The sequence below is a fragment of the Sinocyclocheilus grahami genome, unplaced genomic scaffold (genome assembly GCF_001515645.1).
Source record: "Sinocyclocheilus grahami isolate Dianchi unplaced genomic scaffold, SAMN03320097.WGS_v1.1 scaffold363.1, whole genome shotgun sequence".
NCBI classification, from domain to species: Eukaryota; Metazoa; Chordata; class Actinopteri; order Cypriniformes; family Cyprinidae; genus Sinocyclocheilus; species Sinocyclocheilus grahami.
The window spans coordinates 373,376-395,560 of record NW_015505542.1 but is presented as its reverse complement, the minus strand read 5'-3'; the positions used below and the strand labels follow the sequence as shown (position 1 = coordinate 395,560).

Sequence of the window (22,185 nt, the reverse complement as noted above, 5' to 3'; positions counted from 1 at the left end):
TTTTTTGAAAGAAATTAAAACTTTTATTCAGCAAGGATGTGTTAAATTGTTAAGAAGTGATAGCAAAGATTTATATTGTTAGAAAAGATTTATATTTAGTATAAATGCTCTTCTTTTTAACATTTTATTCATCAAAGAATCCTGAAAAAAGTAGTTTCCAAAAAAACATTTGGCAGCCCAACTGTTGCCAACATTGATAATTATAATAATAAATCAGTATATTAGAATGATTTCTTAAGGATCATGTGACACTTTATACTGGAGTAACTGCTGATGCAAATTCAGCTTTGCATCACAGATATAAATGACATTTTAACGGATATTAAAATAGAAACCATTATTTTATATTGTAACAACATTTGACAAGATTACTGTTTTTTTCTGTATTTTTGATCAAATAAATGCAGCCTTGATGAGCATAAGAGACTTCTTTAAAAAAACATTACAAGTCTTACTGATCCCAAACTTTTGAACGGCAGTGTGTATACAAGTATTTCTTTATCTATAAATACATACAAATTGCCATTTAAAAAAATGGGGCCAAAACAAAAAAATTATTATGATTAAAATTAATATAAAATTAATAACAATCATATTTCAGCCCAATACATGTTTGTGCCAATATAAGCATTTAAGCATAAATGCTCATACTAAAAACCCTATTTACTGTATAATTTACAATAAGAACCTCTAGAGCACGCAATTGTGTTTCAGAACCTGAAAGTGGAAGATTCCAGCATAGTCATCCTGAAAGCTCTGGCCATGAGGGACGACCCTGTGGAGGAGTCTTTCATTAAGAGTCAGCGAGGCTATAGCAGCGAGGAGCCAGCAGTCACCTGACCATGAAAAAAAAAACAGACAATGCAAGGAGAACTAAAGCCACTTATTTAAAAAGCAATTTAAACTGTAATACCAAAATCCCTGAATAGAATGCTTCAATCGATAGTTTGTCTTTTAATAAGACACAGGAGTTGAACTACCACTCTACAACCAGCAGGGGGACACAGAGAAAGGGGTGGGGTTTATTTTCTCTGTGAGGCCTGTGTGAACCCATTCCTGTTCACATCCCACTCAGATCTCCACTTCAGAGCAGAGGAATTTTCCACAGCCTCAAAACCGTAAGGGGCCAGCGGCAGGCTGAACATACACTACCATTGTTGGCTCTAATATAAGAGATTTTTCAATTGTTAAACTGTTTTGGTCACTATATGATTTATATATATTGTAAAACACTACTAATATTGAAGGAGTAGGTGTGCAGACATTTGTCTGGTACTGTATTTGATAGTTTTAAACTAGCTTATGTAAAAGGATTACACATATGTACTGTACTAGGGCGGTAATATATAAAAACTAGAAAAATCTGACATGCACATTGATTGAGAAAAGTTGTAAATTATTAATTGAATTATATATATATATATATATACAGTATACTGTATATATATGTATGTGTGTGTATATATATATATTTTTTTGTTTCAGTTTTAGTTATTTTAATACAAAAATTGTGCTTTGGCAACTAGTTGAAATAAAATAAGTTAAAGCTATTTTATTTCAAGTAACACTTTTTTTGTGATTTGATCGTTTTAGATTTAGTTAACTATGATAACCCTGGTGCTGAAAATAAGATATTTTCATGTATTATGTAAAAAAGTAACAGGCTTTAGAATGTCATGAGTGTAATTACTACCACCGCTCCTATGTTGCCAGAGAAACAAACTCATATTCTGTAACGAATTAACAATTAATCTGAATGAAGCCACTTTACAGGAATCATGTGTACTCAGACTAAGTGTGTCTAGAGAAAAGTTATAATCCTTGTGTACGTGAATTTATAATAGTGACAACAGCTGCAATAGAGAGAAGGGAGGGGTCAGTGCGGTTATGGACATTCTGACTATCACTGCAAGGATTGGGTGGGTCATGTGACACTGAAGACTGAAGCAATGCTGCCTGCTGAAAATTCAGCGTTGCCATCACAGAAATAAATGACAATAAATAAAATTAATTACAATAAATTACTGTACTTTTTGATTAAATAAATGCAGCCTTGTTGAGCATAAGAGACCACAAGGTAGCATAAAAACAAATTCTTTTCCCCCTCACCGTAGGGCGCATCCACTCCACACCACGGGTTTTGGAGGAATACGGGGCAAGTTCTTTGAAGCCGAGAGAGGGTGGTTCGGCGGGGAAGCAGGGGTCTTCAAACAGGTAGCCTCCTTCCAAACACTCCTGTTTGAGTGCCTCAAAGTCCTGGTTCTGGAAGTGTAAAGCCTGCTCAAAAGAGCCCACACCTTCTGCCTGTAGCCTGTTAGCACTGATCTGTGCCGAGATTCCTCCATATGTGAACATGCTGGAACCGTGAGATGCAAAGCAGTTATAAATAGCAAAACTGATAGCAAAGGGATTCATACTCAAACACTTTAATAATTGTTGTGCCTTTGTGTAGACACGGACTACATTACATTGTATTTTTTCTATAATAAAAAAGACAAATGAACATAAAACTCCATAATTGACACGTAAATGCAAATTATGCACACTAGCTTTCAAAAGACCATACACTCTCAGAAAAACAAAGTGCAAAGCTGTCACTGGGGCTAAAAAAAGTCGAAATAGTACACATTGCTATCTTAAAAGTACATATTAGTACCTAAAGTGTACATGTTAGTACCTATTGAAAGGGTAATGCCCTTGTGACAGATTTGTAATTTTCATGAAGGTTTATGGGATATCATCACCAGTTTCCAAAAACAAAAAAGGATTATGTGAAGTAGTACTTTGTGGTTGTTAAATATTTAGTGGAACATGTTAATGATGGCCCAAAAAAGGCATAATTAGTTTGCAGATGCTTCTTGCTTTGATATTTAGCTTCTAATGCAATTTTACAAAATATGTTAACACTAATTTTAGTGTCCAAATACAATTTGGTTCCACTGAAGGCTGTGGGCATCAGAATTACTTTAAAGTAAATGATGCATACTATTCCATATCAATAAGGTTAAAAATGTAAACAGAACAGATGCAGAAGGTCTGGTGTTAAATGCTGTATTGTGGCTCTGCTCAGTTAAAGGGGTCATATGATGTGATTTCAAGCGATTTCCTTTCTCTTTGGAGTGTTTAGCTGGCCAATCAGAGCAGACTGCGCTTGTCGGAAGGAGGGACTTCCAAAGCGTTTGAGAGAGGCGGGGCATAGAGGACTTACAGTAATGTACAGTATTTGAAGAATAATGGGTTTTTTTTAACATTAAAGCATGTCAACATATTCTGTTACACCAAATACACAAAATAATGATCTTTAAAAAAGCATCATATGACCCCTTTAAATATGTGCAGGTTTGTAGACTCATAATCTGCTCTACAAGAATCTCACTCAATTTTTAGACTTAGATACTGCATACTGGTAAAAAAAAATGTCTAGTCTGAATGCACTGTAAGTCGCTTCGGATAAAAGCGTCTGCTAAATGCATAAATTATTAATTATTAGATATTTTCAATGCATGGCAAATCATTTTATATTTAGACTGTCACAGCACTTGCATCATATTTCTATTATCTCTCTGTATCAATGACTGCATTGTGCTGCTGGCCTCAAAACTCACAACAGACTGAGGGCCTCCCATTCATTTCAACACAAATCACACTCAGTGTATAAGTTCACACAACCTGCATTGCATTTAGATAAATGTAACTTACTATTAACACTTAGAAAAATACACCACAGGGCCGTTTTAAAACCTTAATCTTTATATTTAACATTTCAAAAACACTTTTAGTGGCGATTTATTATGCATATGGTTGTTCTGTACATTATTTCATTTCTAAAATGTATGGCATGCCAAGCATTTTGTCGTGTTGTTGTATAACTCAGCCTTCGTAAATCACTGCGGTTCGTTTAATGATCAATTTCAACTTAGCTGTCATTTCCAGCGATACTACTCTAGCCTACAACGTTTTCCAGCTTCAATATGTAAATAAAGTATTCAATGCGACACATTACAGCAGGCCGACGGAGACCAACAACACGGACAGAACAGAACTAAATAAATCTCGACATGATTCAGGGCAGAAATACAAGAACCGCTTACCTTGCCTTGCAGCTGCGGTCCTGTCAGTCTCTTCTGTGAGGGGGATGTGTGATATATACAGTAATATTTTCCCGAAAAGATACGCAATACACTATTAGAGCTTCAGTGCGCGTGAGTCCAGAGGGGGCGGGGCGATAAACACTGAGACAGACAAGTGCACTTGTCACGACAAACCGGTCAAGTAGCCTACTTTACAAATAACGGGTGGATTTGAGAGGGTCCCGAGCATATGGTGGACGAAACCTGCAAAAACAATAAATAAATAAATACACAAATAAGTAAATAAATGTCTGTATAAATACACAAATTCTTGTTTAAATACATATAGAAATAATTAAACGTGATTAAATGAGTGATCAGAGGAAAATAGTTAGGATGAGTTTAGCATTTCCTTAAACATTTTCCATTTGCCCACCAATTGATATGATTTATTTGCCTACTTTCATCACATGTATAATTATTTATTTATGTATTTAAACAAGAATACGTGTATGTATGCACATATTTATTTATTTGTGTATTTATTTATTTATTGTTTTTGCAGGTCTCAGCCTCCATAGTCATCAGCCTATGCCATCATATAACGTATATATATATTCATTTTAAACACATAGTTATGAAGCGTAAATCTACGCTAAGCGATAAATAATGACTACCATTTGTCGCTGTTTTATTTATTTGCATATTTATTTATTTATTTGTGTATTTATTTATTTATTGTTTTTGCAGGTCTCATCCTCCATAGTCATCAGCCTATGCCATCATATAACGTATATATATATATTCATTTTAAACACATAGTTATGAAGCGTAAATCTACGCTAAGCGATAAATAATGACTACCATTTGTCGCTGAACAGAAATATGATTTTTCTGTATAGTTACTTCCTCAGCCGAACGCGACTCTTTTCGTGTCAATTTAAAACTTTTGTTGTTATTAACATATTTGAAATCATGTTGAAAAAAATACTGTATAAAACGTACGTACTATATGCTGTAATGTATAATGTAAATAGAGTATATACTTATTTATATATCGTGTTGTTTTTATGTCTGTTAGAAAAGTTCGAGGCTTGCTTGTATGGAGGACGAAACCTGCAAAAACAATAAATAAATAAATACACAAATAAATAAATAAGTGCATAAATACACATATTCTTGTTTAAATACATAAATAAATAATTATACATGTGATGAAAGTAGGCAAATAAATTATATAAATTGGTGGGCAAATGGAAAATGTTTAAGGAAATGCTAAACTCATCCTAACTATCTTCCTTTGATCACTCATTTATTTCTGAATGTAGTTCCACTTTTTTTTTCCCTCTGCGCAACATGCTAATGAGAGGGTGTCAATTATAGTAGGCGGATCGTGTGTGACGCGCTTGAGCGTTTGCCTGCGCATGCGTATTAACGTCATCAGTCAAGGTGACTGGTTATTATCTTACACTTTTTCATAGGACCAAAATTTGATTTATTTGCCTACTTTAATCACATGTTTAATTATTTCTATATGTATTTAAACAAGACATTTATTTATTTATTTGCATATTTATTTATTTATTTGTGTATTTATTTATTTATTGTTCTTGCATGTTTCGTCCTCCATAGATGATGCAAGAGTCACCAAAATACAATTTGGGCTGCGAGTGGCAAATTTTAAAATAGATATACAGTTAAAATTACTGACAGAAATTCCCCTTAAAGGTCGACACCCTTGAAAGCCATTGAATAACGTGAACACTGGAAATAATGTTACAGATAATAAAGAATTTTATTTGTTTCTCTACAGCAACAAGGCTGTACATTTTACGCATTTATAAATTTCATATGGTCTACAGTACAAACTAGATTTGAATTTACACAAAAATACCTGTGCTTGCAAGGCAGCAAAGAAAAGCAAACGTGGTTTTAGGCTTGAATATTAAATTTCATTAAAAAAAGTATAAAGATCACAAAAAAAAAAAAAACAACAACAAATCGATAACTGACAAAAAAGTTTGAATGAGACCGGAAGCTAGACCCATAGAATTTACAAATGGCTGTGCCCGCTCTTATGGGAATAAAAAGGTGGATGACTTTAATGGATCTTTAAGTCTATATGACCAGGTGAAAAGTCCAATCATTTAAAATAATTGCACAATTGTCATCAACAAGCCACACAATTTGGAGCAGCAAAAAAATCCAAACAATGATGCCTTGCAAGCGCTGTAGAGGAAAGTGCATTACGTATAAAACAACAGGCAACTATGCTTGTATCTCGGTAGCAAAGTATACAATGGACACATTTACCAATTCCAGGAGCTCCACTATACTAATTAAGCATTTTGGTATATGATGGTCTTCTGTGTAAGTTAACTAGCACAATAAAAATACGTTTCATAATTATCCTCTGGGCCTTTAAATCATAGCAATCGTCAGCCACTGAAAGAAAGAAAAAGAACCATTTAAAACGCTCGGACACAACATGGTTAAACATTAAGGCATACAGCACTATTAGACTGCAAGACACTCAATACCTGGAAGAAGTCCAACTCAATGAACCCACTGTTGTCTACGTCAATCCTTTTGAACACTTCTACAAAAGTTAAAAAAGAAGAATTTGCTTTTAATTGATATAAAAAATATAAACAATATCATAATACATGGACCAAAAATAAACGAAATCACATTATATAGTACAGTATGTAAGAAATAATTGCTTCTGGAACTGAAAACATGCTGCACACACAAGGTGGTAATGAAAGTCATAAAACATTGAAAGACATTTTTAAATTCTACTTTAAGTTTTAAAAAAAGTGTAACTTGAGACAATTCAGAAAGTATGTAATGAAGTGGTCAACAAACCTCAAGTTCTTCCCAGCCATACAATTATAAAAAAACAACATTGAATCCTATATTTGAAACCTGTGAAACATATTTCAACCAATCAGAATAAATGAACTGTTCTTACTGAACATCATCTCCAGGCGCATCACACAGGACACAAAGTTATCAAAGTCGATCTTCATGTCTGCATCTCCATAGCGTGCAGCCAGATTCTGATGAATGCAGTCATTCAGAGAGAATCCTGTGCAATGATTACAAATAAATCAAGTTACTTTGAAGTTTCACTTGCTGCTCCTTCATTAAAAACTCACTTTAAAACTAAAAGTTTGAATTAAGGTCAAAGGTCAGCGTACCGGTTTCCTTTAAAGCCATTCGCATCTCTGGAGTACTCATACAGCCAGACCCATCCATGTCATTCTTCTTATAAATGACCTAAAAAGACAAGGATTTTATCCCAAGACAAGGTTTGCAAGTAGCATTTTTGACTTTCTATGCCACACTTAAGACAAACTTACCAGATACTTTTGAATTTTCTTCCAAAGAGTAGCAAACTCAGCTAACCCTAGTTTACCATTGCCACTTTCCTGCAATAGAGTTAAGTCAAACTGCTTATGACTTATGAAGTTAAACAGAAATGTATCTTTGGACATCTTAAACAACTGCCTGTTGGACTATTTGTAAAGGATACATCCATGAGGTTCACCATGACCCTACAGGTTTCCAAACTGAAACCATCTGTCTTAATATCCGTTCCTGTAAGAAGAAGACAAATTGTTTACCAAGTAACTTTATGAACATGTTTTTTAAAATAAATATTACTGTATAAAGAAAAGACTTGCTTTTTGCGACTATTTTGTTGAAAATTGTTCTCAGTTCAGTGGCAGAGATCTCCATGTCCTTAGGCAAGAGCAAACATTATACATTTTTTTATGTTTAATGAGGTCAAACATGTTTCATGTTTATCAAGGTAATTCATCAACATTATGCAGGGTCTAAAATAACTCACATCTCCTGCAAGCTTAGTAAACAGTCCCCTAAAGCCAGCATCAACCTCATCTTCAGACACAGTCTCCTGAGGAGTCAGAAAAGAGGTTTATTGATGATATTCACATTAATAAAGTCAAAGGTAGCATTTTAAGAGAGACACAGGAAAATGGGACTTACATCTTCTATGTTTGCCTCTACAGGGTCATCACATTGTCTAGAGGAAATAAGAGAGACAGAGTCTATCACATACAAACAAGAATCTCACAGGTCATACGGCACCCCTCCTTAAAAAATTGATTCATAATAATACATTTATATACATGTAAATATATAATGAAAAAATTAAATGCTTCATTTTCTTTAAAAAGTATACACATTATATACAGGTACATACCACACACACACACACACACACATATACATATATATATATATATATACTATTTTATTTTATTTTTTTAATCATGGCATCTCTCTGAAGATTTTAGCATGGTGATGGATATGACCATGTTAATGTATTTGGTCTTGGCTGAATAGATCTGCTAAGCTGCTGAATTGCTGCCAGCCATATAAATGCAAGGCAGTAAGCTCATTGGATGCATATGCAGCATGAACCAATCAGCTTGTGCCAAGTCGTTTAACTCTCTGAATATCATCAGTTTAATATATATATATATATATATATACATACATATATACATATATATACACACATACACATTGACTACGATTATATACACTTTTTTCCATTAACTACAACTATTTTTTTGAATACAAAGGAATAATTTGCATAAATAAGTAAATAGATTGGGGATCATTTCTTTCAGACCACATAATTATTAATAAGAAAAAAAAATACTAACTACATTTCTTGACGAGTTTCTTAGGACCACTTGTAATAAAGACAGTTTTGGTTGATCATATGTTGAAGACACTACAAGTAACTTGAACATGGTCTTATTAAGAGCCTACTGAAAATTTTCAATCAAAAAATCAAGACAGTCCTTACTGCATCTCAGACTGTTTCTCAGAGAACACACGCACACAGAAATCTCCATTCATGTGCGGTTCGAATGTGGAAGGGACGATGAGATATTCTCCAGGAGGAAGTTTGAAGCGGGTGCTGACTTCTCTAAGGTTGATAAAGGTCTCAGATCGAGCTTTCTGAGCGTGGGTCAGGAAATAATTCTTATCCAGATGAACGTCCTTTTGCCCATGGAACTGCAATGAGGTGATCAAGAACCAGATGAAGAATAAGCTAGATTTCTAAATTTTCTGAAGAAAATGTGAGTGGTGTTGGCCTGAGCAAAAGTCAACGCTATTAGGGTGTTACAGGTGGTTGCCAGGCAGTTGCTAGGTGGTTTTGAACGGTTTCTCGGTGGATATTATTGACCAGTATTTTTAGCAAAATATATTTAAAATGCTTCATTATTACTATTTATGTTAATTCTCCACATCTCAATTTTCAGAAATAATTTTAAAGTTATTCCATTGTGCTCACCTGAGAAGGCACCTAGAATGAAAAGAAAAAGAATATTGGTATAAACAGCGCCCTTCACAGGTTATGTCATTACATTTTCAACAAAAGAGACATAAAACATTGGTATCTTATCAACCCCACCTCATAGATGGCATAGCCAATGGTGTGCATGTCCTCTCCAGACTTCCTCAACTTACGCCGGTTCTTCTGAATCAAGCCAATCACAACACTGCAGCCCACTTCATTATCATCAGGATCATCATCTTCCTCCTCCAGTTTGATCTTAAACTGAGGATTCATCCAGAAGGTGTCTATGGAAGACAAATGATTAAGATGACATGTTACAGTCTCCTAGGTGGCATATTTCACATGGATTTCCCCCCCAAATATGCTACTGTAAAAAAGTAATTTTTAAAAAATGTTTTTTGAAAGCAGTTTCTTATGCTCAAAAATACAATAAAATCAAAATTACAATAAAAACATTAATATTTATTTATTAAATATAGTAAAATATGGAAGCCCGTTTCCGCCACTGAATAAAAAACAAAAAAAGGTTATTGCGACTTTTTATCTCACAATTCTGACTTTTTTCTCAGAATTGCGTGATATAAACTCACAATTGCAAGTTATAAAGTCACAATTACGAGATAAAAATATATATCTCGAGATAAAAAGTCGCAATTACCTTTTAATTTTTTTATTCAGTGGCGGAAACGGGCTTCCATAGTAAAAACAGTAATATTGTGAAATATTACAATTTAAAATAAACTTTTTCTATTTGAACATATATTAAAATTTAATTTATTTCTGTGGTGCAAAGCTAAAGTTCACTCTGCTACTGAAACTGAATTTCAATTTCAATTTCTAATATAATATATATATATATATATATATATATATTTAATATATTATATCATTATTATTATTATAATTATGTATTATATACATTATATTTATTTTTATTTATTATGTAATAAAAAAAATAAGAAAAACTTGCTAAGTGTACTGCGTCAGGCTAACTGAGACTTGTCATAGCACTTGCATATCATTGCTCTTTTGTTGATTTTGACCTCATTTGTAAGTCACTTTGGATAAAAGTGTCTGCTAAATGACTAAATGTAAATGTACTGATAGATAGTCCCTCTCTAAACTCATGTCAAACTTGAGCAGATGCACAGAAATATAAACATGCTTACAAGGATGGTTCCTGCATCCACCAGCCGTAGAGCCTCGTCTCCAGGTGCCATCGAATTTACACGCACTCCAATGTTTGACAGAGTCAGATGCCAGTGTATCTGGGGTCAGAGTGCAGATCTCTATGCGGGAATATTGCCTGGCAAAATCTGAGAATGACATCCTACACAAGTGCAACCAGGTAGTGAATAATTGTGCCAAGAAGAGCTTCAGTGATGCAGTTACTGTATATGGTTTTAACTGAATTTTACCAGAACTCTCCATCTTCTGACTTCACAATCTCACGTTCAGATGGATCGACGGCATTCCATTCAGAAGAGCTAAAATACACCGACATAATTGAGCAATGAGGTCAAGCTATATTATACTATATAACACTACAACAGCTTCATTATAAGCTTATGCAACTGCATAATATACATCTTAAATGAATATTGTTTTGAATTTTTGAGTCTTACTTGTCACTCCAGGCCCCTGTCCATTCCACCTGACCCCAAGGATTACGAACTCTGACCAGCTTCTCCTTTCGGCCTCGGTAATTAACCTGACAAGGTTACGAATAGATTATACATATAAATGCCAACAAGTAAAATGCTACTTTCAGTGTATGTCTCCTTTAACCTAGCAAATGCACAGGAAAACATTTGAATTTAGTCTAATCCCAGGCATTATCTGAACAGTAATGCCAAAGGAGCCCAGAAAATGAAAGACAATCAGATGACTAACCTCAATTGCTCCAGTAAGAGAGTAGGCATGTCCTTTCACAAGCTTTTGATTAGTGATGGCCTCTGAGTCTGCTGCACTGGTGATCTATATAAAATTAGCATTATTTTACTGCCTATTTTCTGACAGGATTTTAATTTTTGGGTGAACTAATACTTTAACATCTGTATGTGTGCTAAAGAACTCATACATCTATGGAGCATCCCAACAGAGCTCCAGATTCCAGGGCCTTCCTGATGATTTGGAAAATGTTGGACGGGGCGCATTTCAACTCGTAAATTTCGGCAATCCCACCGGTGAAATCCTCAAAACCTTCTGTGGTGGAACCTCCAGACAGAGCTTCATAACATCCATTCACTCTGAATGAGAGAACAGTGTCACTCAGTGGGAAAGTGTGCAAAAAGAGAGACACAATATATTATATGACTCACTTAGCATAGGCCTTCTCCAGCAGGGCACTCCAGAACTCTGAGCCTGTGGCGGAATGAACAAACAGCAGTTCTCCATCTCGAGTGGGCAATCGATCATCCACCACCACATCCACCCATTCCCCAAACTGCCACAACTGCAACCATCAAAACAAATTCACTTAAATTAGGGAGGACTCAGCAGATGAGACTTAAAGGGGTCATATGATGCTATTTTAAAGATCATTATTTTGCGTATTTGGTGTAACAGAATATGTTGACATGCTTTAATGTTCAAAAAACACATTATTTTTCAAATACTGTACATTATTGTAGGTCCTCTATGCCTCGCCTCTCTCAAACACGTCGTTTTCAACAAAGCCCCCTCCTTTGACAAGCGCAGTCTGCTCTGATTGGCCAGCTGACCCAGTGCATTGTGATTGGCCGAACACCACAAGCACGCGTCGGAAATGTAACTTCCCTTACCATAATCGCAAGCTTCAAGCTTTCAAATTTGCTTTCGCACTGAACCACAGCGTCTCCCTGACATGGCTGCATCAACACTACTGCTGTTCCTGAAATTACGCCTTCTTTCTTTGCATGCACATTTGGGTGGCATTTTGCTAATATTTCCACATAGTGAGGTAGATATGTGGGGGCGTGTTAGAACGACCCGTTTTAGGTAGGCGTGGCTGACTCTTAACTTTTATAAAAAATATCTCTTTGGATTTGAGACTTTAGTCTTTGCAACTTTACAGATCTTCTTTATGCACCAAGAGCTTGTAACACTCCAAAGAGAAAGGAAAACTTGAAATCGCATCATAGGAAGATGGCAGCGCGTTCACACGCTGCGGCTTCTCTCTCTCCCGACAGAAAGGTGTTTTTTCGTGTTTTTTGTCTTGTGAGTCGCAGTTTTTGTACGTATTCGTCGCGTCTATTTGTTTCTAAGCGCGCATATAGTCGTGAGTTTCTGCTTGATGTCGGCAGAACCACATTTTTAGATACCTTATTTGTATATTTGTATAGTTGTATTTTCTATTTTGTATTTAATCTGTATTTATGTTATCTGTATGCACCAAAGGGTCTGAGAGTAACGCAATTTCAATTCTCTGTGTGTATGTGCTGTACATGTGGAAGAATTGACAATAAAGCAGACTTGACTTGACTTGACTATGACTCCTTTAAAATACAACCTCATAACACACGATTGTACAGCATCAAGAGTCAAAGCACAGTCTGATACACCTGCTACATCTGAAAAGCCTGTTATGATCTGGAAATGATTGAAATGCTTAAATATAACTGAACTCAGTAGCATAGCAAGATGTGGAATTTAAAAATACAGTAAGGCTGAGCACATAGAGGAACTGAGCAGAGCACGCACTTCCTCTGGGATCAATGCTGTCCGTCTGTTGAGTCAGTTTGACTTCCTGTCCTGACAAAAACATTCCACCATCACAACCCATAAAATCAAGCTAATGTGAGTCTCTGTTAAAAAGTGATAACATTTATTTGACATCTATCTGTCTAACTTCCTAGAAACCAGCTAGAATTATTCTGGCAACACCCAAGCAACCTCCCAGAACAACCTCCTAGCAAGGCTTCATTCCTTAAAACTTTATCTCTCTGCAAACACCCCAATTATTCAACATTTTTCTCTTCACAAGCTGTCCAAGTGCAACATAACTTTCATATCTACTTTGTTTACCTGAAAGTGGAAAATTCCAGCATAGTCTTGCCCAAAGCCCTGGTTGGATGGAACGACACGAGCCAAAACGTCTTCATTGAGGGTTAGGGAAGCAATGGCCGCTAGGAGCCAGCAATCACCTGCAGAAAGGAAACTCTTGTGCTTGTGGAAGTTTGATACATTTGACCAGATTTACATTGATATTTTACCAAAGCAGATACATGAAGAATGCAAATAAGCTAAAGGAGTTTAAAAATATTAAGACTTGAATGCTTCAGTCCACTCCCTATTTATTGTAACTGAATAGGAAAGAGCAACCAACTCCATTAATTATTATTTTTTTATATTCCACAGAAGAAAACAGAATGGTATGGAATGACATTAGGGTTTAATATAAATAATAATTACAGAATATAAACAAGTACAGGATTTCGTGTTTGTGGTGAACTATCCCTTTAAGACAATTTCCGACATTCTCAGTTGCAAATGCTGAGATTCAATCCTCCAGCGGTTTGTTTGTAGGCCTCAACAGTCTGTCCTGCTCAAAAACCCTTTTGCATTCCTTAATCTTCACAAAGACAACTCAGTTTAGCTGAATGCCTCTAAATAAACCGCCTTTCAGATTCTCCCACATGTCAGCTGATCAGTCTTCGAAATGCCTATAACTCACTGAGCTAAAAAAACGTTTATTTTTCAGTTGGATGAATCATCTTTCATCTTGCATACAGCTATGACAATATGTTCCTGATGATACTATGATGTGCAACAACACTGAAAGTGTCACTATAGTAACAGGCGGGCTTGACTTGTGGTTTCCTCGATCAGTAGCACTATTTCCAAATATAAAAGAATGAAGTTGAACGGAGAAACCATTTCATTTCATTTCATGCAATAATTTATGCCTCTTTGGAGTGTTTCGCAAGGCTACAAGTATTGCATGATCCTTAAATCAAACCTATGCACATGATAAGATCTCAAACTGACTAAATTAATAAATATATGAAATAAAAAAGCAAAAAAAACTAACTTTAATACATACAAAAATTATATTTTTGTAAAGAAATAAATATGTAGCACATTAACACAGAGTCAGATGTAATATAATAAGCAGCCTTTTGAGGCTACAGGAATCGTCCTCTGTGTTATGCAATGGTGCAAATCACACCCCACTTCACGAGGATTTCTCCATCCGGCTCAACAGATTCATTGCAAGTAAAACAAACATGAGAGCTGAAAACTGCCATGGCTAGTATTTTTCCCAAAAAGTGCACAAAGACTTCTCTGATGTGTGAGAAACTAACTACAGGCTCTCATTTAGTAGTAAGAATTACACAGCATTATGAGAGCGTGCAAACTTGTTTAAAGGGGAACAGACTACTCATTGGGTGTGCTCCTTAAAATGTTTAGAGGGGATTTCCCAATAAAGTTAAAAAGAATATGGACAATTCCAAGAGAGCTTCATAAAATGCAAGACATATTCGGTCAATCTCACATGCTTTTTTGTCATTCCGCATAACGAACACCTTGTGGACTTTTAAATCTGTTAGAACTGCACCTAGCAGTGCCGTGCACTTACCTAAACCTCCTTGGCAAATATCTGTTCTCGTAGCCCCCCCAACAATAAACTCAGGACTGGAGGTCAGTTCCTGCAGAAATGGTAAAAAGCATTAACATGAAGATTTGTTCTATGTTGTTGCCTGTTTTCCATTTACATATTCAAGGGATGAGTCATATGTTGGCATATATTGCTTTTTACGAAAATCACATTACCAAGAGTTTAATGCTTCATGCCACAGTGAGTATGTAGATAGATAGATAGATAGATAAGATAGATAGATAGATAGATAGATAGATAGATAGATAGATAGATAGATAGATAGATAGATAGATAGATAGATAGATAGATAGATAGCATACATGATGCATTGCTTTGGCAAAACTATATTTATGTTGCTTTCATAGGAACTCACCCGAGGTCTTTTCCACACAACACCTCTGGTTTTTGCCGACCGTGGACCGAGTTCGTTGAAGCCCAGAGTCTCGGGAGCGGCTGTGAAGGTTGGATCGCAGAACAGCTCTCCGCGGCTCAGACACTCACTTCTCAGACTCTCAAAGTTCTGGTTCAGGTACTTCACCGCATTGGCGTTCGTCCCAAAGCCAGCCGCCTCGGCTCTCTTCTTGGCGAGTGTGGATGCCACGCCGGACATTTTCTAACTTTTTTTTGCCCTGTGCTCCTTAGCTGCTGTAAAGCGTGACTGAAGAATGTCTACACTTACGCCTAAACCCACTCCTCCTTCTAAGACAGGCGTGGTCCTAAGCCTGTAATTTTTGGGCGGTTCACACAGAACGCACAGAACGCGTTCTATGTTCTTTCTGCGTTTAAAAACAGCTGGATGCCGCAGCAGCACAGCGGAAAAGAAGCAGAACGCAGTGTCTTTTTCGAAGCTGAGCTTCACGCTCTTGCAAGTTGCAACAGGAAGCGTTCTTGCATTCCGTTTGCACTTTTTTTTGGTTTATACCTCAGACCGCCTTGATGGGGGGAAATAACTTCAACTAGGTTTTCTGCTCCCCTGGCTTGGTCAAGCCGGTCTGTTGGGTGGTTGTATATGGGTTATATGGGCTGGTTTATGCTAGCTAATAGGGGCGTTTCTAGCCTTTCATTACTGGGGCATAATTTATGTTGATAAAAACATGTTATGGACATAAACTGTACCTTCAGTTCAGAATCGTTCACAAGCTGCAGTTAAGTTGTTTTGTTTCCAGCAGTGGGTAATATCCACCTCATCCAGTAATAAAGCATCCCTGAGTGAGAAAGTGCGTGAGTATTTGTCCGTACAAACGCAACTGGTGCCATCGTGTGCATCGACTGTAGTGAAAATGGCCTTCAGAGAACTTTAATACCGTATTAACATTACTACAACCCCTGGCAAAAAAATATGGAATCACCACACTTAGAAGATGTCCACCCAAAGTTTTGACTTTATAACAAACAAACAAATCACAGATATGACACAAAACAATTTTTGCTTGATAATTCAACACTTTGTTTATGTGAAACATACCTCAAACTAATTAGATTAAAACATTTTAATTAATGGAAAATTGTTTTCCATATCAAGTAGAGGAAAAAAATTATGGAATCATTCAATGTTGAGGAAAAAAAGGATTGAATCAGCTTGTAATGTGCATTTCTGAAATAAATACTGGCACATATCTACACTGAACAAAATTATAAACGCAACACTTTTGTTTTTGCCCCCATTTTTCATCAGCTGAACTCAAAGATCTAAGACTTTGTCTATGTACACAAAAGGCCTATTTCTCTCAAATATTGTTCACAAATCTGTCTAAATCTGTGTTAGTGAGCACTTCTCCTTTGCCGAGATAATCCATCCACCTCACAGGTGTGGCATATCAAGATGCTGATAAGACAGCATGATTATTGCAGGGAAGCTCATCTGCATGCTCGTCGTGCAGGTGCATTTTATTGATGGCATTTTGAATGCACAGAGATACCGTGACTGAGGCCCATTGTTGTGCCATTCATCCACGACCATCACCATGTTGCAAGGATCTGTACACAATTCCTGGAAGCTGAAAACATCCCAGTTCTTGCATGGCCAGCATACTCACCAGACATGTCAAAGATTGAGCATGTTTGGGATGCTCTGGATCGGCGTGTATGACAGCGTGTTCCAGTTTCTGCTAATATCCAGCTACTTCGCACAGCCATTGAAGAGGAGTGGACCAACATTCCACAGGCCACAATCAACAACCTGATCAACTCTATGCGTAGGAGATGTGTTGCACTGCGTGAGGCAAATGGTGGTCACACCAGATACTGACTGGTTTTCGGACCCCCCCAGACCCCCCAATACAGTAAAATTGCACATTTTAGAGTGGCCTTTTATTGTGGCCAGCCTAAGGCACACCTGTGCAATAATCATGCTGTCTAATCAGCATCTTGATATGCCACACCTGTGAGGTGGATGGATTATCTCAGCAAAGGAGAAGTGCTCACTAACACAGATTTAGACAGATTTGTGAACAATATTTGAGAGAAATAGGCCTTTTGTGTACATAGAAAAAGTTTTAGATTTTTGAGTTCATGAAAAATGGGGGCAAAAACAAACGTGATGCGTTTATAATTTTGTTCAGTATAAAATGCTAATTAGTCAGTAGTTAAAAGAGAGTGCTTCCAGATCTGAGCTGTTGGACTTGGCTAATTGAAAGGAAACATATAGCCCCAACAAGAGAGCTGTCTGTTAACAATGAAAAGGATTATAAAACTCCTTCAAGAAGGAAATCCATCACGGAGTGTGGCAAAAGTAGTTGGATGTTCCCAGTCAGCTGTTTCTAAAATTTGGTCCAACCGTGCAAGTATAAACAAAATGGAAAAGTTACAAAAGGAAAACATACAGGCAGACCAAGGAAGACCTCAAAGCGTCAGGATAGAAAACTCAAAGCAATTTGCCTTGAAAATAGAAAGTGCACAATGAAACAAATGAAAAACAAATGGGCAGAAACAGGATCATGTGTGTGACAGAACTGTAAGAAACCGGCTGAATGAAATGGGATTTAAATATAGAAAAGCCCAACGAAAATCAGCATGAACACCTAAACAGAAGAAAACAAGGTTACAGTGGGCTAAAGAGAAGAAGTCATGGAGTGTGGATGATTGGATGAAAGTGATATGCAGTGATGAATCACGAATCTGCATTGGACAAGGAGATGATGCTGGAACTTTTGTCTGGTGCAGTTCTAATGAAATGTATAAAGTTGACTGCATGAAAAAAACAACCTAATTTACCAACTCATTTATGAAATGGGGTTGCATGTCAGGTAAATTGCCAGGGGAAAGGACAATCCTTACCTCAACAGTCAATGCACAAGTGTACATTGAAATTTTGGACTCTTTTCTCATTCCATCAATAGAAAAGAAGTTTGGTGATGATGATGCCATTTTTCAGGATGATAATGCATCTTGCCACAGAGCAAAGAGTGTTAAAGCTTTTCTTCAGGAAAGGCATATCAACTCAATGACATGGCCAGCAAACAGTCCGGATCTCAATCTGACTGAAAATTGATGGTGGAAATTAAAAAAACTGGTCCATGACAAGGCTCCATCTTGCAAAGCTGATCTGTCAATCGCTATTCGACAAAGTTGGAACCAGCTTGATGAAGAATATTGTTTTTCATGCCCCAAAAACTATATCAGTCCATGCCCCAAAGAATTCAGACTGTCATTAAAACAAGAGGAGGAGCAACAAAGTACTAACTGTGTGTTTGATGATTCCATATTTTTTTCCCCAACATTGAATGATTCCATATTTTTTTCCTCTACTTGATATGGAAAACAAAATTTCATTATTTAAAATAGTTTAATATCTTTTTTTGAGGTATGCTTCACATAACCAGAATGTTGAACTATTAAACAAAAATTGTTTTGTGTGATATCTGTGATTTGTTTATTTGTTATGAAATAAAAAATGTGGGTAAACAACATCTAAGTGTAGTGATTCCATAATTTTTGCCAGGGGTTGTATATTGCTGGTCAATAAGTCTTATTGGTGTGATTTTGCTGTATAGTGCAATGGACTAAAATACATTGTAGCTATTTCTTTTGTGAACATAAGCTTAAGGATAATGGTTAAATTCTAAAACAATTTCAACTCGAATTAATATTTCATGTTCTCGTACTTATTTATTTATTTATTTGGTGAGTCGTAAGCCAGAAAATGTACAGTCAACCAGTCGTTTTCGCATTATCATGCCTTCTATTACATATTTTGCATAGGCTATATATCCTGCATATTCATAGTTCTTCCAGTTCATCACAGAGCTGCAGAGAGATCTATTTTCATGATGGACTGCTGCTGCCCTCTTGTGTTTTGAGCACAACACATAAACGAGGCGTTGAAGACATGCACTTTCTTTTCTTTTCTTTGTATTTTTGTGTGTGTAACAATTTCATAATAGTACATATGTTGTATTATTGTACTTAAAAAACAGTGATAGGCTCACTCAGAGAGGAAACATGGAGTCCTTCCTTCTACAATAGTTTAAAGTTGTATAACAGTGATGAATAACATATATATATATTGTGTGTGTGTGTGTGTGTATTAGTGCTGTCAAACAATTCATTGCGATTAATCGCATTCAAAAGAAAAGTGTTTGTTTACATAATATATGAGTGTGTACTGTGTATATTTATTATGTATATATAAATACATGTATATATTTAAGAAAAATATGTTATGTTTATATATTAAACATATTTATATATAATATAAAATAATAATAATATAATATAATAAAATAATAATAAATCTAATAATATAAATATATAAATGTATATACATGTAAATATTTTCAAAATGTATGAATGTGTGTGTATTTATATATACATAATAAATAAACACAGTACACATACTGGGACACTGAAAAGTATTATTTTTCCCTCCTTTGTTTTCTCACTTCCTTTGCTTTGGATGCTTGATTCAAATCAGTTTAAATAAAAAAGTAGGCAGCATGATTATGCTATCTAAGATGAATCTTTAATTATTTTCCCTCAAACTCTAAGCGAGCATCACACATGCACTGTTCAAATGTTATTTAATGTTTTTATAAAAAAAATTATTATGCTCACCACAGGCTTATAAAACCATAAAAAAAGTTTATATGTACTGTATATATATATATATATATATATATAATTGGCATTAAAATTCTATAATATAATGTAATGTATATTTAATTTGAGAATAAGTCTTAGGTCTGCCAGAAGAAAATAGCTATAATTCTTTTCAACGAGCTTCTGTAATACAATATTGAACTCATGTAAAATAAACATTTTAATGCTGCCTTTGGAATACAAGTCTTTGATCTATAAAGTTACATCACATACTTGATTCAAGTCTTTCTGTGATTCCCGTCTTTTTTCCACTAATTTCGAAGCTTGTCCAGCAGAGGGAAGTAAAGTGTCAAGCAAACACACTCAAACTCTGAGGCCTGTGGTTATTAGCCGTTTACCAGAGATGTGTCTGAAGCAGTCTGACTTCAGTTCAGTGCAGTAAAGGATACTGGTAACTCTTCATTTCATTAATCACTCTTCTCAGATATCAATCTGTAGCCTTTGGATTTAAATTACAAAGCTTTAATCAGCAAGGTCTACACGACGTACGCTATATTAAATGCACCCTGTAAGATTTTGTGTGCGAATAAACATAAACATGAAGATTTGTACGACTCTCAAACTTGCCGATCTTTCACGTGACGCGAGAATCAATAGGTTTGATTTACCTAGCGTCACTTTCAGTATTTGGTGCCATTTTTAGTTGAAGAAACACAAACGAGGCGAAAGTAAGTAACTAACAGTTTAAATTTCGGTCTGTTTTCTCGCACAATGCGGCATACTTTTGATTGTATTTTTTTTCGTAGTTTGGCAGCATAAATCCAGTTTTCTGCGTTAAATTCCCAGAAGCCTAGCCCCAGTTGAAATAACAACACGAAGGAAAAAGGATGAAGTCCACATGATGGCAGCAAAGAACCAGAAAACACCCGAGAGTCCCAGCTGCGCTCAGAAAGAACCCAACCTCTCATATAATATATAATATAATATAATATAATATAATGTCAGAAGGGTGCCCACATGCGTTACAATCATGGTGAGAATTATAGAGAACTTCCAAGTCAAAAATATAAGTGTATATACGTTTTTACAGTTTACCAACAAAATTTCAGTCACCTTTAAAGCTAGATTACCAAATGAATCAATGGTTATAATGTAAATATAATGACAGGAATGACAGGAAATAAGATACAGGCTACACAGACTTTACTGAATTTAAATTAATAGGCCTAATTTTTTTCCACAAAATGTGTTTAAAGGGGTCATATGATGCGATTTCAGTTTTTCCTTTCTCTTTGGAGTGTTACAAGCTCTTGGTGCATAAAGAAGATCTGTAAAGTTGCAAAGACTAAAGTCTCAAATCCAAAGAGATATTCTTTATTAAAGTTAAGAGTCAACCACACCTACCTAAAACGGCTCGTTCTAACACGCCCCCACATATCTATGTCACGATGTGGGAAGATTTGCATAACACCGCCCAAATGTTCACGCAAAGAAAGAAGGCGTAACTTTGATTCTCGCTGTAGTATTGCTGTTGCCGCCGCCATGTCGTGAAGACACTGTGTTTGCGAAAAGACATTGTGAAAGCGAAACTACTTTGTTTGGTCTTCCAAAAGAGGACGATATTCGCTTTGTCATGCCTAGAGCTGATCCGTGCTGGTCACTGAGGAAATACATCAACTTCGCGCTGTGGATTGCCGGATCGGCTTTCACCGTGGACGAAGCGGAGTCCAGCCCGGGGTCGTCACATGTGGTTGCCGCAAGCCCGCCGGCCGGTCCGGTCCGGTGCCGCAAGCCCGCCGGTCCGCTCACTTTAGCCGCCGGCCTCCGCTCACTCCAGCTGCCGGCCTCCGCTCACTCAAGCTGACGGCTCTTTTGGAAGGACACGACTAGAAATCAGTGGTTAAGTTGTATGTTCCAGAACAGTTAAACCCAAATATTCAGATGTGTGCTGCACATTTAATGGAGGACTGTTTCCTGATCCTGGGAGAGTAGACAACAATGCCGTTTGTTCTGACTCACAGTCTGTAAGTACGTTTTCATTTAAAGGATTTGCCACTGATGATTCAAACGTGAGTTTTGAGCAGTGTAGAGTAGCGCTTGTTGTTTGTTATTTCTCTGATCACAAATGCAGACATGGTTTTATGTTTACGCGG

At 36.2% G+C, this 22,185-nt stretch overlaps 2 protein-coding genes across 2 annotated transcripts in view; both read right to left on the bottom strand.

Moving 5' to 3' along the window:
- Window positions 1–4,223, bottom strand: part of LOC107549131 (calpain-1 catalytic subunit-like) — a 14,163-nt gene extending 9,940 nt beyond the window's left edge. Inside the window, exons 1-4 of the mRNA XM_016230114.1 lie at window positions 4,092–4,223; window positions 2,110–2,356; window positions 981–984; window positions 718–836 (exon numbers count right to left, since the gene is read on the bottom strand). Of these exons, the coding sequence (XP_016085600.1) occupies window positions 718–836; window positions 981–984; window positions 2,110–2,355 (369 nt within the window). The 5' untranslated portion in view covers window position 2,356; window positions 4,092–4,223. The remainder of the gene's footprint in view (window positions 1–717; window positions 837–980; window positions 985–2,109; window positions 2,357–4,091) is intronic.
- A 1,933-nt stretch (window positions 4,224–6,156) lies between these two features.
- capn2a (calpain 2, (m/II) large subunit a) lies at window positions 6,157–15,866 on the bottom strand. Its single transcript, XM_016230130.1, has 21 exons — window positions 15,369–15,866; window positions 14,975–15,044; window positions 13,420–13,538; window positions 11,736–11,869; window positions 11,495–11,663; window positions 11,308–11,391; window positions 11,040–11,125; window positions 10,833–10,901; window positions 10,584–10,744; window positions 9,529–9,698; window positions 9,409–9,420; window positions 8,917–9,128; window positions 8,085–8,121; window positions 7,927–7,992; window positions 7,760–7,817; window positions 7,609–7,673; window positions 7,436–7,504; window positions 7,274–7,352; window positions 7,045–7,161; window positions 6,611–6,669; window positions 6,157–6,515 (listed from the first exon to the last, which is right to left on the bottom strand). Exons 1-21 carry the CDS (start codon window positions 15,603–15,605, stop codon window positions 6,492–6,494), a joined length of 2,097 nt encoding a protein of 698 aa, XP_016085616.1. The 5' UTR covers window positions 15,606–15,866; the 3' UTR covers window positions 6,157–6,491.
- Window positions 15,867–22,185: the final 6,319 nt, after the last annotated feature.

Coding starts and splice junctions, on each gene's coding strand:
- capn2a (XM_016230130.1), bottom strand. CDS start 15,605: ATGTCCGGCGTGGCATCCACACTCGCCAAGAAGAGAGCCGAGGCGGCT. Junction 15,045..15,368: donor TTGTGTGGAAAAGACCTCGG/GTGAGTTCCTAT, acceptor CCATTTCTGCAG/GAACTGACCTCCAGTCCTGA. Junction 13,539..14,974: donor TATTTGCCAAGGAGGTTTAG/GTAAGTGCACGG, acceptor TCCTTTCTGCAG/GTGATTGCTGGCTCCTAGCG.